This window comes from Otolemur garnettii, unplaced genomic scaffold (assembly GCF_000181295.1).
Source record: "Otolemur garnettii isolate 467f Iridium unplaced genomic scaffold, OtoGar3 scaffold00035, whole genome shotgun sequence".
Taxonomy (NCBI): domain Eukaryota; kingdom Metazoa; phylum Chordata; class Mammalia; order Primates; family Galagidae; genus Otolemur; species Otolemur garnettii.
In genome coordinates this window covers 5332962-5350635 of record NW_003852430.1, presented here as the reverse complement: position 1 = coordinate 5350635, position 17674 = coordinate 5332962, and the positions used below count along the sequence as shown (strand labels likewise).

At 40.0% G+C, this 17674-nt stretch overlaps 1 protein-coding gene across 1 annotated transcript in view; it reads right to left on the bottom strand.

Annotated features, from left to right (window-relative positions):
• The window catches only part of BEND6 (BEN domain containing 6), a 47417-nt gene that overhangs the window by 27133 nt on the left and 2610 nt on the right, over positions 1–17674 (bottom strand). Inside the window, exon 2 of the mRNA XM_003789662.1 lies at positions 3594–3813. Coding sequence (XP_003789710.1) covers positions 3594–3713 — 120 coding nt within the window. The 5' untranslated portion in view covers positions 3714–3813. The remainder of the gene's footprint in view (positions 1–3593; positions 3814–17674) is intronic.

Below are 17674 nucleotides of genomic sequence, written 5' to 3'. Positions count from 1 at the left end.
GATAAATAGAGCATCTATTTTGAGACATTATGGCTTAAAATGCTATTTACTTTTTTTTTTAATATTTTATTTATTTATTTGTGGTGTTTGGCCGAGGCTGGGTTTGAACCCACCACCTCTGGCATATGGGACCGGTGCCCTTCCCTTTTGAGCCACATGCGCCACCCCTATCAGGCTTTTTCTAAAGAAGCCAGAATACTGCCCTCACAAGCATGCGATGATTTTACCCGTCAAACATCCCCTGAGCTCCTCTCTCCCCAAGACCTGCACCACTAGATTAAAGCAGTGAGATATTGTTTTTCCTTATCAATCTGGCAAAAATTAAAAATATAGATATTAATGCTAAGTGGTCATAGGGAAGTACAAATATAGAAGCCCCTTATGCACTGTTTGTGGGCATGAAGACTGATATGAACATTCTGGAAAACAGCCTTATAATATCTAGTCAAGTGGACTGGAAATAAACACATAACTTGTAAGCCATAAATGACCTTCCTATGTATTTATCCCAGGGAAATTCTCACACTGTTTCTGATAGGGACACATATGAGAATATTTATTTTGTCATTGTGGTAGCAAGATGCTGGAGCCAATCTGATTATTCATCAGAGCAGGAAAAGATAATGAAACATGGCGCTATGCAGTAGTTAGATGCAAAGGATCAGATGTGTACCTAACAATATAGGCAGATGTTACAAGCAGTGCTGATATACGAAAACAACCAAGGTGTCTGTCAATGGACAATGGGTAAGGAAACTATGGGGTGTGTGTGTGTGTGTGTGTGTGTGTGTGTGTAACAGTATTCAGTCCTAAAAGAATGAGATTTTCTTGTTTGCCACAATGTAGCTAAGACTAGAGGATACTATGTTCGTTGAATAAGCCAAACACCCAAGGAAAGATATTACATGCTCGCACTTATATCTTGAATCTAAAAAAAAAATCCCATCTCAAATAGAGATAAAGAAGAAAACGGTGGTTACCTGGGGGAATGTAAATCAAAGGATAGAAAGTAGCAGAGATGTAGAATGAACAGGTCTAGAAGTCTAATGCACATGAGGACTATAATTAATAAAATTGTACTATATGTGGGATTCATGCTAAATGAGTACTTCTTAGTTTCTCTCGCCACAAAAATTTTAAAAAGTGAGTAAATTATGTGAAATGATGGATATGTCAATTTGCTTCACTATAGTAACCATCTTACTCTCTATTTGAATCTCATAACATCATGTTGTATACCTAAAATATACATAATAAAATGTAATTAAAAAACAATGCTGATTGAAAAATCAGAAATAGGGGCAGTGCCTACGGCTCAGTGAGTAGGGTGTCAGCCCCATATACTGAGGGTGGAGGGTTCGGACCCAGCCCCGGCCAAACTGCAACAAAAAATAGCTGGGCATTGTGGCACGGTAGGCGCCTATAGTCCCAGCTACTTGGGAGACTGAGGCAGGAAAGTCGCCTATGCCCAGAAGCTGGAGGTTGCTGTGAGCTGCGACATCACAGTACTTTACTGAGGGCGATAAAATGAGACTTTACTGTCTCTAGGGAAAAAAAAAAATTAGAAACAACTCACAACCTTCATAGTGAACCAGTTAAATAAAGGATAGTGCATGTATATGGTGCAATACCACGGAGCTGTAAAAAAGAGAAAGCTCTCAATATGATGGAAAGATCTTGAAAATATATTAAATAAAAAGAGAAAGTTCAAGGCATAATATACAATAAGTTAAGTTTGTGCCAAAAGGGGGATAAGTACGTCTATTCATACGTGCTTTATTTGAACACTGGAAGGGTAAACAAGAAAGCAATGTGGCGGCGCCTGTGGCTCAAAGGAGTAGGGCGCTGGTCCCGTATGCCAGAGGTGGTGGGTTCAAACCCAGCCCTGGCCAAAAACTGCAAAAAAAGAAAAAAAAGAAAGCAATAAATGAGGTTACTAGTAGTGAGGGGTGGGGAAGACACAAAGCGGTTGGGAGACAGGGATGTGAGGGAGAGTTTTCACTGTTTACTTTAAAAAAAAATTTAGGCCCGGCGCCTGTGGCTCAAGCGGCTAAGGCGCCAGCCATATACACCTAAGGTGGCGGGTTTGAATCCAGCCTAGGCCCACCAAACAACAATGACGGCTGCAACCAAAAACAGCCGGGCGTTGTAGCGGGCACCTGTGGTCCCAGCTACTTGGGAGGCAAAGGCAAGAGAATCACTTGAGCCCAGGAGTTGGAGGTTGCTGTGTGCTGTAATGCCACAGCACTCTACCCAGGGGGACAGCTTGAGGCTCTGTCTCAAAAAAAAAAAAATATTTTAAAGCAAAATAATATAATTATTCAAATAAATAAGAAGACATGAACATAAACTCTACATAGACATTTACAAAGTCACACAAATATGTGTATTACAAAAATACACAAATGAGGCTCGGCGCCTGTGGCTCAAGTGGCTAAGGCGCCAGCCACATACACCTAAGGTGGCGGGTTCGAATCCCCAGCCCAGGCCCGCCAAACAACAATGACAGCTGCAACCAAAAAATGGCCAGGCATTGTGGTGGGCGCCTGTGGTCCCAGCTACTTGGGAGGTGGAGGCAGGAGACTCGCTTGAGCCCAGGAGTTGGAGGTTGCTGTGAGTGTGATGCCATGGCACTCTACCCAGGGGGATAGCTTGAGGCTCCGTCTCAAAAAAAAAAAAAAAAATTCACAAATGAAAGAGCACATGATGAACACACTGACCAGTTGTTCAAAGTGCAGGTAGTCAGGCCAGGCAGGGTGGCTCACGCCTGTAATCCTAGCACTTTGGGAGACCAAAGCAGTTGGATTGCTTGGGCTTAAGAGTTTGAGACCAGCCTGAGAAAGAGTGAGACCATGTCTCTACTAAAAACTAGCTGGGCATTGTGGTGCATACCTATAGTCCCAGCTTCTTGGAGACTGAGGCAAGAGGATCACCTGAATCCAAGAGTGTGAGTTGCTGTGAGCTATGATGCCATGTGGCACACTACCAAGGGCCCCAGAGTGAGACTCTGTCTCCAAAAACATACAAAGCAAAGCAAAGCCAAAAAAACCAAACAAACAAACAAAAAAAAAAAAAAAACAAAAGAAAAAGAATAGGTAGTGAATGGGAGTGGGAAATTCAGATGAAAAACGAACAAATGAATACATAGAAATAAGTGAGGGGTTTGACCAGACTAGTGACGAGAATGGGCCAGAAACTGGGATCTAGGAAGAAAAACAGTAAGTCTTAAAAAAGAAGTGTTCTAATCTTTCCAATATTCTTGGCAAGGAAGAAATAGTTTCTGACAATTTGCTGATCTTTAAATTCCCAGAATATCAAGGAACGTTTGAACAATAGCATATTTGGTCAGAGTTACAGAGAAGCAGGTGAATTGTCTGTTGAGTATGTTATGATTCTAACCTAACCTGTCCAACACTAAAAATAGAACATGAAATCATATTCCCTCAATTGAATGGAGAATTAAAAGGAAGAATGAAATAACAGAGGAGGGGAAAGTACTAATAAATTATAAAAGGAATCATGGAATTATGATTAAAATAGATAATTAAACTGAATCAAGGCACCAAAAAAAAAAAAAAAACCAAAAAACCAACCTGTCCTTTATCCATGTCATTATTTGCATTTTCTGAGTCCGTTGTCTCTGTCCTTTTCCTCTTTCCTTTTCTAAAAGCTTGAGAATTGGCAATTTCATCTGTTGGAAAGATCTTCTGCATTTTCTCAATTCGTTATCAAAGGTTTTCTGAAATCGTAGGAGGAAGGAATGTCCATGTAGATGATGCTATTCTGCACGTGGCCCAAAAGTTAATGTTTTCCCTTAAAAACAAAACAAAAGACAAATAATATATTTACAACTATATGTTTCACAATGGTACTAGACAGGTAAACTACTTTCACTAAATGCTTCCTATTGTTCTTTCTTCCACTGGCCAATTCAGTATACATTTCCACTTGATTCAAAATCTTCCAATTTCCTCGTAAGGGTGTTTATATTCCATGATGCAATAAGCTTTCAGAAAATTAAATAGCCCAAAGTTCTTCCATCTTTACACGTTTCTTTCAGAGGGGACAAACCTGTTTAAAAAATTGAATTACAGTAATAATTGGAAAATCTTGTGAATATACAAAAACCACTGAGTTAGACACTTTAAATGAGTGAATTACATGGTATATGAATTATATCTCAATACTTTTTAAAAAATACAAATGATACAAATACAAATATTTCCTACAAATTATCTGCTGATAGATAATAAAGTGAATAACTAAAGGCTTTAAACCTTATGTTTTCATAAGCTCTGTAAATTAATCTAAGCCTTTTTCTGCTACACACATATTTAACCACCATCAGTTGTGACACATCTTTGGAGATTCCACTTCAGGTTATAGTAAATTAGTCTTTCCTCAATTTCTTTGAAAATACTTTTCCCCACAGTTGTTTCATAAAGAGTATTTATAAAGGTTGATTTCTCAGTCATGCTAAAGTCAGAATTTGTTCCTCAAATAAAAACAACTGAACAGTAACCTCCATTGACTGATCTAGGAACAAGAAAACCCCAAAGTTACTTGCCTTGTTCTTTGATTATTGTGTTGCTATCAATATTCCCAAATCTTTGAGCAACTGTTTTTGCTGAAAGGCTAACAGTCCAAAGTCAATTTATTTTTTCTGAACACAAGCCTTCAACTACTGCAGTCAAGCAGGATTTAATTAACTCTTACTCTGAGTAAATGGCTTTCCTTGCTTGGCTAATAAACGAGCCACAAAGAAACTTGTATTTGCAGTCTCATCTCCATCTTTTATTTTTGTGAATAAATTCTGCTCTGATGAAATACAAGACTTAAGTTTTCTAATTTTTGTGACTTGCTTTCTTGTGAGTTGGGAGCCACATTTTATATAGCCCATAGGAATCCTGAAGCAGAAGTATAACTGTTATTATTTTTTTGAGACAGAGTCTCACTCTGGGTAGAGTGCCATTACATCATCATAGGCACAACCACCTCAAACTCCTGAGCTTAAGAGATCTTCTTGCCTCAGATTCCCAAAATTACAAGTGTTGATAAGAATATGGAGAAATTGGAACCCATACGCACTGTTTGTGTAATGTAAAATAATGATACCACGGATATAAAGCATTATAGTAGTTCCTCAAAAAATTAAAAATATAATTACCAGACGACCCAGTCATTGCACTTCTGGGTGTATACTGAAAAGAATTGAAAGCAGGCTCTCAAAGAAATACTTATCTATCCATGTTCATGGCAGCATTATTCACAATAGCTGTAAGGGGGAAGCAACCCAAGTGACGGTCGATACATGAAAAAATAAGCAAAATGGGGTATGCACATATCACGTAATATTATTCAGCCTGTAAGAAAAGAAATTCAGATACAGGCTACAAAATGGGTGAACTTCATGACATCACGCTAACTGAAATAAGCCAGCTTCAAAAGTACAAAGACCTTCTGATTCCACTTGTATGAGGTACCTAGAGTAGCCCAATTCACAGAAAGAGAAAGGGAATGATGCTTGCCAGGGGCTGAGGGTTGAGGAGAATGGGAAGTTATTATTTAGTGGGTATAGAGCTTCAGTTTTGCAAGATAAAAGGGATCCTGGAGCTGGATGGTGATAAGGATTGGATAAGGATTGCATAAGGATTTGGATGTACCTAATGCCACTGAACTCCACACTTAAAAATGGCTAAGATGGAAAATTTTAGGTTATGTGTCTTTTACCACAGCAAAAAGTTGAAAAAACAAAATCCAAGTTAGTTTACAAAACAGTTATTATACATATTATCTTTAGGGGTATTAAACTTTTCTTCTGCTGGTATAATTTGGTTAAGGAGCAAATCTTCAAGTTTCTTCACAAACACACAGTTTGCCCAAGACCAACCAGGTGTGGACATAATCAGACTTTATTTAAAACGTCTACTTTTCTTTCTTTCTTTTTTTTTTTTTTTTGAGACAGAGCCTCCAGCTGTCCCCCTGGGTAGAGTGCCATGGCATCACAGCTCACAGCAACCTCCAACTCCTGGGCTCAAGCCAGTCTCCTGCCTCAGCCTCCCAAGTAGCTGGGACTACAGGCGCCCACCACAACGCCCGGCCATTTTTTGGTTGCAGTCATCATTGTTGTTTGGCGGGCCTGGGCTGGGGATTTGAACTCGCCACCTTAGGTGTATGTGGCTGGCACCTTAGCCGCTTGAGCCACAGGCGCCGAGCCTAAAATGTCTACTTTTCAATAGATTTCAGGTTAATACTCTGTTAGAACATTCATAAACAGGAGATTTAATGTTTATGTTAGCAGCCAATTCGCAGATTCAGAAGGAATATTATGAATATGGCTATATGTTAAATCCTACCAGTTCCTAATAACTAGTAAAAAAATTACCATGTTGTTATCTCCCCCGCCCCTTTATTTATTTTCTAAAAGAGCATTTCATTAATTACTTGGATAGTTTCAGGGGTTGGGATAAAATGTCACCCCAGCCACGGTTACACTCAAGATATGTAATCAAGCCAATGGCTTTCGATCTTTTTTTTTTTTTTGGAATGCAGCTTATAGTAAAAAACACATTTGGATCCATAAAACACACACATATGCAATTACGAATTTCATGAAACTTATTTAATCTTACTACACACAATGCATTCTCTTACTTTATTCTATCTACTCTATTTCTTTTTTGAAAGTGGTGGCCAAAGCGCATTAATTTGCTTTTTATTTGTGGCTTTTTTCATTTGACTAAGTCCCTGACCTGGCCCTCCACGCCTAATTTTCTGCCCTGTAGTCCTATACAAGTGAGATATAACCCCCATAGTTTGAAACACAATGTCCTAAGCAAGTCAAATTATGAAAAACTCAGTATCTAAGAAATACAACATTGAAAGGGGAGCTTTGTGGGTGGTGCCTGTGGCTCGATGAGTGGGGTGTCGGCCCCATATACCAGCCCTGGCCAAACTGTAACAATAAAAAATAAATAAATAAATAAAAAGAGGAAAGGGGAGCTTTGTGGGTGGTGCCTGTGGCTCAATGAGTGGGGTGTCAGCCCCATATACCAGCCCTGGGCAAACTGTAACAATAAAAAATAAATAAATAAATAAATAAAAAGAAGAAAGGGGAGCTTTGTAACCAGTGAAGTCAATAAAGTTAATAAAATATAAGTTCTCAGTGCATTTATGTTTAACTTCAATAAATCACGGCACAACTAATATAGGAATTCAAAAGCCACCTCTGACACTCCAACAAACAAAAATCACCAAACTTAAGGAAACTAAACGAATATCAAAGTATAATTCAGATGTTTCCTCTGTCTTTGTATTTGAATATAAATTCTCTATTATAATTAAATAAACAATCTGAAAGTCAATCTACCATCACAACAGAACCTAAACGCCCTTCCATGGGTTTGAAAAGTTTTGGATTGCTTTCTATACATGCACATTTTGGAGTGTCTGAGGTCAGACAGTTAAGTTTGCAAGCTCATCCTAGAAAAAGTGCTGCATACTCCACTGCTGAATATCACTGTGGTCACCAGATGGTCAAGGGGAGGACTCTGAAGGTGACTGTAGCAATGAGTATGTAGGTATGTAGGTAGCACTTTTTCTAGGATGAGCTTGTGAACTTAATTGTTCAATATCATAGACATAAATGGTCCCTTGCAGAACGCAGGTCAGAGTGTGAACTGAGGACTGACCTCTAAATGAACTGCAAAGTGCTGGGAAAACAGTGCTAACATAATTCTAAATACTCAGTGGATGGTAATGGTCTCTGTGAAGCAGACTACTAGATTCAGCTTCGCCACTGAGCAAGGTGGGCCGTGGAGGAGGGAGACGTTCATATTATTTATTTTTAGTTACATATGCAATAGAGGAAGAGACGTGAAGATCCGAATGGCTCTAACATGATTGGGGACATTCTGAAAATGCCAACACTCCAACAGCGTTCCACTGAGCACAACAAACGTGTGGATGGCTTTCTCATCAAAGGGACGTGACTTCTGGAGGGCAATCACTAGGTTTTACTAATGTCCACTAAGGAGCATTTCCACTTACTCTTTTTACTTCCCTCATTTTCAAGTGATATAAAAAAATTCAATGTCCAAATTGTTCCAGGAATATCATGATTAAAAAGATGCTCAGTGTACTTTGGGATGGTTCAGCAGTGCTGCCAACCCATGACAGCATTACTTAGACTGAATGAGAGAGTCTAGGGGAGGCTAAGAAACATTAAGTGTGTGTGAGACCTGAATCATTTTGAAATTTCCACGATGGGAAAGGAAAGGAAAACATATTTATCTGGTCAGAGTTTGCAAATATACTTTTACTCATGCAAATTAAACAAGGAAAGCCGTGGAACCATGTGTTGTCGTATGTGTGACCATTATCGAGGAAAGGAATTTATAGCTCCCTATACTGCCCTATATATGACATCTTCAGATTTTTCTAAATCCTGTTTCCTTTGCTTAATACCCATAAAATTATAGCTAGCATCTATGAGTATTTAATACATATAAGGTGCTATTCTATGCATTTAACCTGTGCTAACCTCTGTGAGAGATACCAGTATTAGTCCCATGAGAGAACTGAGATCCCAGTGGACCCTGCTAACTGCTCCCAGTTGCTAACCCATCAGCAGGGTAAGGGACTTGAGCCGGAACTGAGAAACTAATTATCAAGTCAGCTTTGCAATAGCTTGTCAGTTCCAAGAACTAGGTTGTTGCTTTTTTCATTTGACTAAGTCCTCGACCTGGCCCTCCATGCCTAAGTTTCTGCTCTGTAGTCCTATTTCCCCAGGGACTGGGGTCTTGGCTTGCTTATCAAGTGTTTCTTAGTCAGACACCAGTGCTGAAGAGACTTTCTTTGCCCCTCTGGATTCCTTCTCCAGCCTTCTTTATTCTACTAAGCCTGGCGGTTGACCTGCCTGGGCTCCCTTGCCCTCTTTTCAGCAGAGTTGAATCAGTGAGTGTCCACACAGGAGATCAGAAGGAAGGAGGGTGGTGAGTCAGGAGAATTATCCTCCTGGCTCCCTTTCTGTGGTGTCATCTCACATATCACAGTAGGCCTGTCTGCGTGACTCTCTCCTTTCAGGCTGTGACTACCATGACCTCCCTCTCTGGTTGAGGGCTGATAACATTTCCACTGTGACTAGTCCTGGGGTCCAACACTATCCCTCTGATTCCGCTATACTCAGCCCATACCTTCTCAAACAGTCCCTTTGTTTAAAATCTTCTCAAATCCTAATTTTAGCAGGCCATCTGTTACCGTGCCAGAACCCTGACTGATATAACATATGAAGTTCTCATAGCTCCTGACTGTCTGGGTGTCTATTTATTGCCAGCCGGGAGATTCCTTCTGCTGCCAGTGCTTCCCCTGTTCTCTCCCTGTGGATATCTGATTCTGACAATGTGCCTTGACCTACACTATTTGTTTACTGGGGTATTACTGTTCTATTGGATAAGGCTGGTATGTCTGATTTCCATGTTCTGGTACAGTCTATCCTACCATGGATCAAGCTTTAGTTCCAGTGGTAAAAGAGCTCTAAGAAAAGAGGGAAAATCTCTGTCTTTTGCTCTTCTCTTCATGCGTAAGTGCTAAGATCTCTGTCACTGGATCAGTACTCCTGGCATTGCTAGTTCCATTGGCTGCACACACATCGGCTTCATCCTCCGTATCAGAGTCTCTCTGTTGCTACTGACCTGGCAAAAGAACCAAGTGCTAAATGCTTTGTCTCATTGAAATTAAACAGTGTGTCTGGCTTACATTCACCTTAGTGTGTTCACCAAGAAGACTGACACAGCGGAGAGGCAACAGCACAGAAATCAGAGGCTGGGAACAGTGGAAGACAATCTTGGCTGTTCTTTCACAGTGTCATTTATCCCCATCAGTTGTCAGGGAAAAGCCCACAGCCATGGGCAGAACCATGTGAAAGTCTGCACAAGAAATTATATGCCAAACTCAGAGGGACTAGGAAGTATTCCTACGGTGCTAGGGCCGCCAAGCATTTTCTTCTTGGCTTTTATTTGGTAACCACCTGTCCCTTCCAATAATCACAGCCCTTTCCCCTCCATTTGTCAACACAGATATAAAGTTAAGGCTAATGAAGAGTAAAATCAATTAAAAGTTCTATTTTTGGATAACTATGTAAAATGTCTTCCACTTCACACTGTTTTGATCAACATAGAACATTCTATTCATCTTGAAATTTGAGAGCAAGATAAGATTGTTACACTTTGTTTTAACTAAATGTACTCTAGAACATTAATAACTTCTAGACCAATTTTTTAAAATTCGTAAAAGGTCATAATTCTGATCTGAGAATTAATGCCTATGCAGAAAAATCGGAGTGATTCAATTTTCAAATATTAATTTATCTAAGCAATTATAACATGAAAAGACAAGCTAATTTCTGTTTGAAATATCTATTCTCTTATCCCACGCATTAAAGAAATAACTGGTGACCATTTGCCAATGTCTTCATTACTTTTGTACACTCAAAATTTTAGGTCTAAAGAATTAATGTGTTGAATTACATATTTCAGATGATTTACCTGATAAATGATAGTGTGTTTTTCCCTCACTTATTCTAATCATGTCTCTCTTACTCTAATATTCCTTCATACCACCTTGAAGCAACATTAAAATAAAAAAGAATGGCCAGTACATTATGCATTTTTGTCAAGTTATTTCCCTACCTCCTATATCTAGGTCATTTGAAAACTATGTTCATATATACAGTATTTATGAGCAGTAGAATTTTGCTATCAATACAGTTATGGAATGGTAAAACCGGAAGGGAAGGGAAGAGGCCACATTCTTCTTTTTCTTACATGTATTGGGTGTGGGCAGCTGCAGGGCTGGTCAGAACTAGGAAATAGCTGAGGGTGGAGAATGCAAATATGAATATTGATCAAAGAAGGAAGCCCATGGAGGTGGAATGCAACTATGTAAGCTGGCCAAGGGGCAGGATGCTATATAAAAGCAAGGAAGGATAGATGGGTACAGGGAGTTCAAACCCAACCGAACCTCGAGGTTCAGGAGTGGAGAGGAACAGTGGACTCACCAGCAATGGCATTTTGCCACGATGTTGTGAGCCCTTGATTCTATGGTACGGAAGTTGCCCAAGGAGTCGTGGGGAGACAAAACCTTGGGCAAATGTATATCATGTACAAAGACAGAGAAGACCAAATTTCTCCATCTAGGAAAGGACAGAAAGTTTAATGAAATACTTTTCTTTTTCTCTAATAGAAGTAAATGTTTGCTATGTAGGTAGTTGGAGATAGTGTTTCAGTCTAAAATCTCTTCCAGATATATTAGATGGTCACGTAAGTGGTTACAAACATGGGCTTTAGAACCACATTCTCTGGGTCCTAGCTCTAATATTTCCCACTTATGAAAATTTTTTGTGCCTTTGCTTCCTGTGAAATGGGAATACTACTACTACTGTATTATGTTAATATGTTAGGTATATTAGTAGCACATTACTTTTTAATAGTATTTTTATTATTAATGGAAGAAAATATAACCAGATTCCCCTCATGTATGCTTAGATCAAACATGTAAGTCTAGGGGGTGGTATTTTCAATAGTGGTGAGAGGGGAGGGCTCCAAGAAACATAGCAAATTAACCTCGATGTCTATGATGCTACATTAGATAACCCCAATCTTATGTAAAATTATAAAGAAAAAAATTGTTATTGCTAGCCCTTTTATTAAGGACAGTCAGGCAATTTCCAAGCGAGCCCTTTTTCCAAAGTGGGAGTATGCCTGCCCTCTACCCCAAGCTTCTCTAGCTTTCTGGAGGTTGTTCTGGGTCAAATTTACCCAAGTGGTAGTGATGGAAACATGGCAATGAAATAGTAGAAGTAAAATAATATAAATTTTTAATAAAAGGAGTCTTGTTAGGTGGAAGGATTAGAAGTAGTCTAAGTAAATTCCCTTTAGGCTAAAGGAGAGGACTACATACCTTGTGGGCCAGAAAACACCTGTATTTCTCGAGTGTTGGGCTAGTTCTCATTTATCTGGGTATGGAGAGTCAGAAGAGAGGAAGTGTAGCTGCCCAGCAAGCCCCAACTAAGAGGAATTCCTTTAGGGGAAGGGCTGCTGTTGGAGGGAGGCAGTGCCGATGAAAAACATGCAACAGACATGTTTTTGCTGTGCTGGAGAATCTTTAGGCCTCAAGTGTGATCTTGGGGGAGCTCCTCACATCTCTAAGCCCCAGGAGTCTCATCAATGAAATAGGGATAAGATTAATACCTTACCCCTGGTTGCTGTGAGAATTAAGTACATGCATGTAAAGCATTTAGCAGTGGTCCAGCAGAGAGCAGATACTAAATAAGTGTTAGCTACTATTACACATAATTAGGTTTCCACACCAAGGTAGTCATTCAGTCATGAGGAAGACCAGAGCATGTCTTCCTTTGCCTGTCGGGTGAGGAAAATAAGTGAATGAGGATTATCCCAACCAACTCTCAGGTTGCTGCTGGTGCCCCTTAATGCAGGGACTAAGACCAAGACTTTTAACAGCTCACCAGATGGTAGACCATGAGGGAATCTGGCACATAAACTATAGCCCTGCAATATTTTCTCCAGGTGGGTTCCTGCCTCCTTACAAATGGCCACAAAATGAAATCCTGCAAAGAACAGTGGCCACTGGGCCTGGAGGTATCTGAGGCACTCTGGAAATGATGTTGATTCAAAGTCTTTCTGTGCGGAATGTGTGAATGTTACATCACCAAAACCCTCACAGCCTAGAGGGTCAGAAGGAAACTTGGAAGAAATAGAACTAGGCAGACTGAGATCACCACTGGAGCGAGTTAGTCACATCATGAAACAATCAGCCTCAAACTGTTACAAAATATGATTCACGACGATGGGACACTGAGACTTAGCATCCTGGGACTACGGTGGTGGGGAGAGAGCAGAGGTCCACAAAGATGACAAGGGTGGTTTCCTAGTCTGGTTTGTGCTGCTATAATAGAGTACAACAGACTGAGGAATTGATGATGAACAGAAATTGATTGGCTTACAGTTCTAGAGGCTGGGAAGTCCAATATCAAGGGGTTGGCTTCTGGAGAGGGCCCAATTGCTGTGTCATTCCACGGTGGAACATTTGAGAGAGGAAGAGAGAGAGAGAGAGAAGAAAGGGGCTAAACTAGTCCCTTTCCATTCCCAAGAGAGCAGCATTAATCCATTCATGAGGGCAGAGTCGTCATGGCCCAGTCACCTCTCAAAGGTTCTATCTCCTAATAGTGTCACAGTGGTAGTCAAATTTTAACATGAGTTTGGGAGAGGACAAACATTTAAACCACAGCATTCCACACTTGGTGGAAAGCTAGACATAATGAGTAGGTGGAGCTGAGCAGGCGGTATGGATGGGGGGCTTTCTCACCAGGGAGTGCAGAATTACCCTGGAGGGATTGAGGGCCTCAGTTACCAGGTTTGCAGACGCCACAGCCGGCTGTTGAATGTTGATAAGCCTTGCAACCTGTGGCTTGCAGCAAGATTTAGGAAGAGTGGTTACCACACTCACCAGAACATCTAGGAATAGTTTCTGGGAGTTTAATACTAACCCCTTTAGCCCCCGCCTTTAGGCCTTAAGACTATGATAATCTTTGCAGACTGTGAATCTAAGATTAGACTTTAGGACCAGTGCTATTGGGTTGGGAGGTTTTAGACTTTCTGCTTTCTTCTCTGAAATATAAACTCTACTATATATTTGTAATTTAGTGTGTTTGCTCTTTGTTTTCCTGTTTTACTCTATAAAGGATCTGGGGCTACAAAGACATTTTAAGATGTACTTTTCTTTCTGTTCCTAAATTCATGGAATATCATTACATTGGAATAATTTCAATAACCTCTGGAACTATGTGTTACTAAAACATCTTCTGTTTGTTTATTATTTTTTGAGACAGAGTCACACGGCATCACCCTGGATAATGTGCTGTGGCATCATCATACCTGACAGCAACCTCAGTCTCTTGGGCTGAAGCGAATCTTTTACCTCAGCCTCCTGAGTAGCTCAGCTTACAGGCTCCTGCCACAATGCCTGGCTAATTTTTCTATTTTTAGTAGAGACAAGCTGACACTCTTGCTAGAGCTGGTCTTAAACTCCTGAGGTCCAACAATCCACGCGTCTCAGCCTCCCAGAGTGTTAGGATTACAGGCGTGAGCCATCGTGCCCAGCCTGAAACATCTTTTATTAATTGTCAGTTACTCATCACAATTTTCTGTTCTCCTTGGTACACTTGGTACCTCGGCCCTCTTTGTGACATTCTTTCAGGCCATCAGCACACTGCTGTACTAGCATACAAAGCTATTAGTACAAAATATTCGAAGCAAAAATCATAAATGGCAAAGACTTGCTGTTAAGAAATAGAGGCAAGCTAGCTAATCAATATTGCTGTAGTTTTATTATCAAGACATGTGGGCTGGCACTCTTCCTTTCTTTTGGGATGCCAGGCCATCTCCATGCTCTGCTTCCTCTCACTCCCTGCTCTCCGCTCCCTTCTCTCTCATCTCTCCCCTGCACTCTCTTCCCTCTCTCTAATATAAAATAAACTTATATATCCTAAAAAAAGATACCAAGACTTTGTTCATCGCATAACATGTGAACTATTCAACTATAAACCTTGTACCTTACTTTCTTTCTTTCTTTTTTACTTGAGAACATTGAAATGCTTATAACTTACATGGCATTGTTCACTGCAGATCTGGAAAGCCAGGTCTTCAGCTTTCAAACTTGCTTTTTGTAAATTGCTTTTTCTAAATTCTTAGAAATAGTGGAAATATTTTACACTATCAGAATAATAATGAACAATACTGCTCAGTGACTTATAACTCTAAGAGCTTTATAATTTGATTTATGAACAGCTCTCAAATTTTCCACTGGCAGTTCACACAACTATGAGTAGATTTTCTGGCCAAATGACTCAGTATTTTGCTGCATGACTAATCCTATATACTCAATGTGGAAACTATATAAATGAATTCTATTTGTTTGCTGACAATAAATGATTACTTTTCAAAAACTATCTGCCAGGCATTATACAGTAGATGAATTCAATTGTATTGATGATTTTATGCTCCCAAACTCAGCAGATTTTTTTGAAAAGTCTGTAATGCTAACGAACAAGAACAATTTTTTTTCCACAGTATTATTGTGGATTCTTCAGCATGGCAACCCATAGAACAACGGATCTTACTTAGACCCTAAAATTTCTAAAATGTTAAAAGAACAATTTCCATTTGAAATGTTTTCTCTTATAATGATACTTTTAGGGTATTTTAAAATAAGTATAAGATTCTTTCCTAGGGAATAATTGCTGAAAAAAACATTTGATATTACTCCAAATTACAATTGTTTTTCCTTCAAAAACTCAAATATTAAAAAGATAATGGTAATGCACCCACATGATGGCTTGCCTGGTTCTGGTGGCTGGAAATCACCTCCAAGTGATTATATTAGATGAGGTAGCTTCTTCCAAATGATATAAATCCTTTGCCTTTTAACATAAGCACATATATACACTTCACCTAGAAACAAGTAGGCTACCAGTTCAAACTTAGTATGATTTATTTCTCGTAACTTATTTATAGAGCCATTCTTACCTGAATTTTAGTTTTCAAGGGGATAATAGTTCATTGTAACGTCCTTGTGTAACTACCAGTTGGGTAATTTACTCACTTGCATGTAAGCTGGTAATAAACACAGACAATATACACTACATTCCAAGACATTGCTTATCTTTCCCTAACAATTGCTGCCCAAGTCTGAATGTTAGCAGCCAAGGTTGGTGGGGAGGAGAACCATGGGCAGAGAGCTAGCATAACTAATCAGGCTCAATTTTAACTCAGCAGAGATAAAAGCAGCCTGAGAGCAGAAAGAACCATGCTGGTGGGTGGGGAAGACGAAAGTATGTTGAAACAACTTGCTAAATCACAAATCCACACCATGCTTTCTTTCTGTCTTCAATTCTTCCTCTCCTACCGCTAGTTCCATCCCCCAAGTTCCCTAGAAACGTATTCAAGGGTAGGCATGGTGGTGCACACCTGTAATCCTAGCACTCCGGGAGGCCAAGGCAGGTGGATTGCTTGAACTCAGGAGTTGGAGACCAGCCTGAGCAAGAGTGAGACTCTGTCTCTACTAAAAAATAGATAAAGTAGCTAGCTAGTTGTGGTGGTGCAGGGCTGTAGTCCCAGCGATGTGGGAGGCTGATGCAAGCAGATTGCTTGAGCCCAGGAGTTTGAGGTTGCTGTCAACTATGATGATGCCATAGCACTCCAGCCTCGGGCAACAGAATGAGTCACTGCCTAAAAGAAAAAAAAAGTAGTTCAAATACCCCTATACTGACAAAAGGATCATTATTGGTCTTTACTCAGTCTTGCATTGATTTTCTACTCATTCCCTTTAGAGTTAAATTTCTTCAAAGAATGTAGATAACAGCTCTCTCCCTCTTCATCTCTCATTCCCTCTTCAACTTATTAAAGTCTGGCTTTAGCCTCTCCCACCATGACGAATCAGCCCTCTGGAAGGTTTCCAGGGGTCTCTGGTCCTCAGTCCTCAGTTCTTACTCTCCTCATCCTCCTGATTGTGCATGTGTCCTATTAAACCACAAACTGGAATATTCCCCACTTGGTTTCTAGATCCTGTCTGCCTTTTGCTATCCTCCAGTCCAGAAATGGAAGCTGTCTCCTAAGTTCCGATTCCAATCCTCTTTCCAGCTTCTCCTCCTTGTTCATTTCCTCCATTTTCCATGACTCCACAATCTGTTCCTGGTTCTGACCTCTCCACCCACAATTCCACGGGTGGGCTTGCTGGATATCTGCACACTACTATTTCTTCACTCTTGCTTAAAATTTGAGGCCATCTTCAATTTCTCCCTTTTACACAATTGGGTGCTACACAACTTAGGGTGAAAAATTTTAAATTCCCACCTCTAGGAAAGCACTATTGAAAATGTTTCTGCCATTTTATTAAAGCTCCTTACTCACTCTTTGGTGGGTGGGAAGACTTAGTGATGAGGAAAATCAGGGAAGGTTGGGCAGCCCACTGCTGGGCAGGGCTGATGTATAAAAGCCCCTTCTCATACACGGTTTGTCCCTTACTCACTCATGCTGTTTGCCTCTTGGATTGTAAAGTGTCAGGCTCTTCTTAGCCTCTGGTCTCTTATGTAGGAGTTTGTACAGGTCAGGTTCCTTCCTGCCCTAGTGTTGGGGAAGGCTTATCGTTCTTCCTTTGTGACTGGGTCGGCATGATGAATTAGTAGAAAAGAAATAAGATATCCCACTTTGGCCTTTAGACTAAGCCACGGTTTTCAATCTGACTTTACCCTGACTAAAGTTAATATAGTATTTTAATCTCCTTTTGGTCCCTCTCATTTAGTCCCACTTTGGTTGAGAAGTTAAAGGGAAGAAGGGCTGTATAATGGATCACTCTGTATTTGTACACTTGCTATCAAACTCTTCTTGCTACCTCCCCCAACTCCTCTTGTCTTTTCTTGGGTGACAATGCTAACTCACTGTCATAAAAAGTCAACAAATTACTTTTCACATACTTTTCCATTATGCATTTTCCATTTTTTGGTATGAAAGTTTTTGGTTATGGTCTTCCTCCTCCATCTCTACCCTCAAACTTTAACTCTTTTTGTGACTTTCACACACCAATTATTCTTTTTTAAATG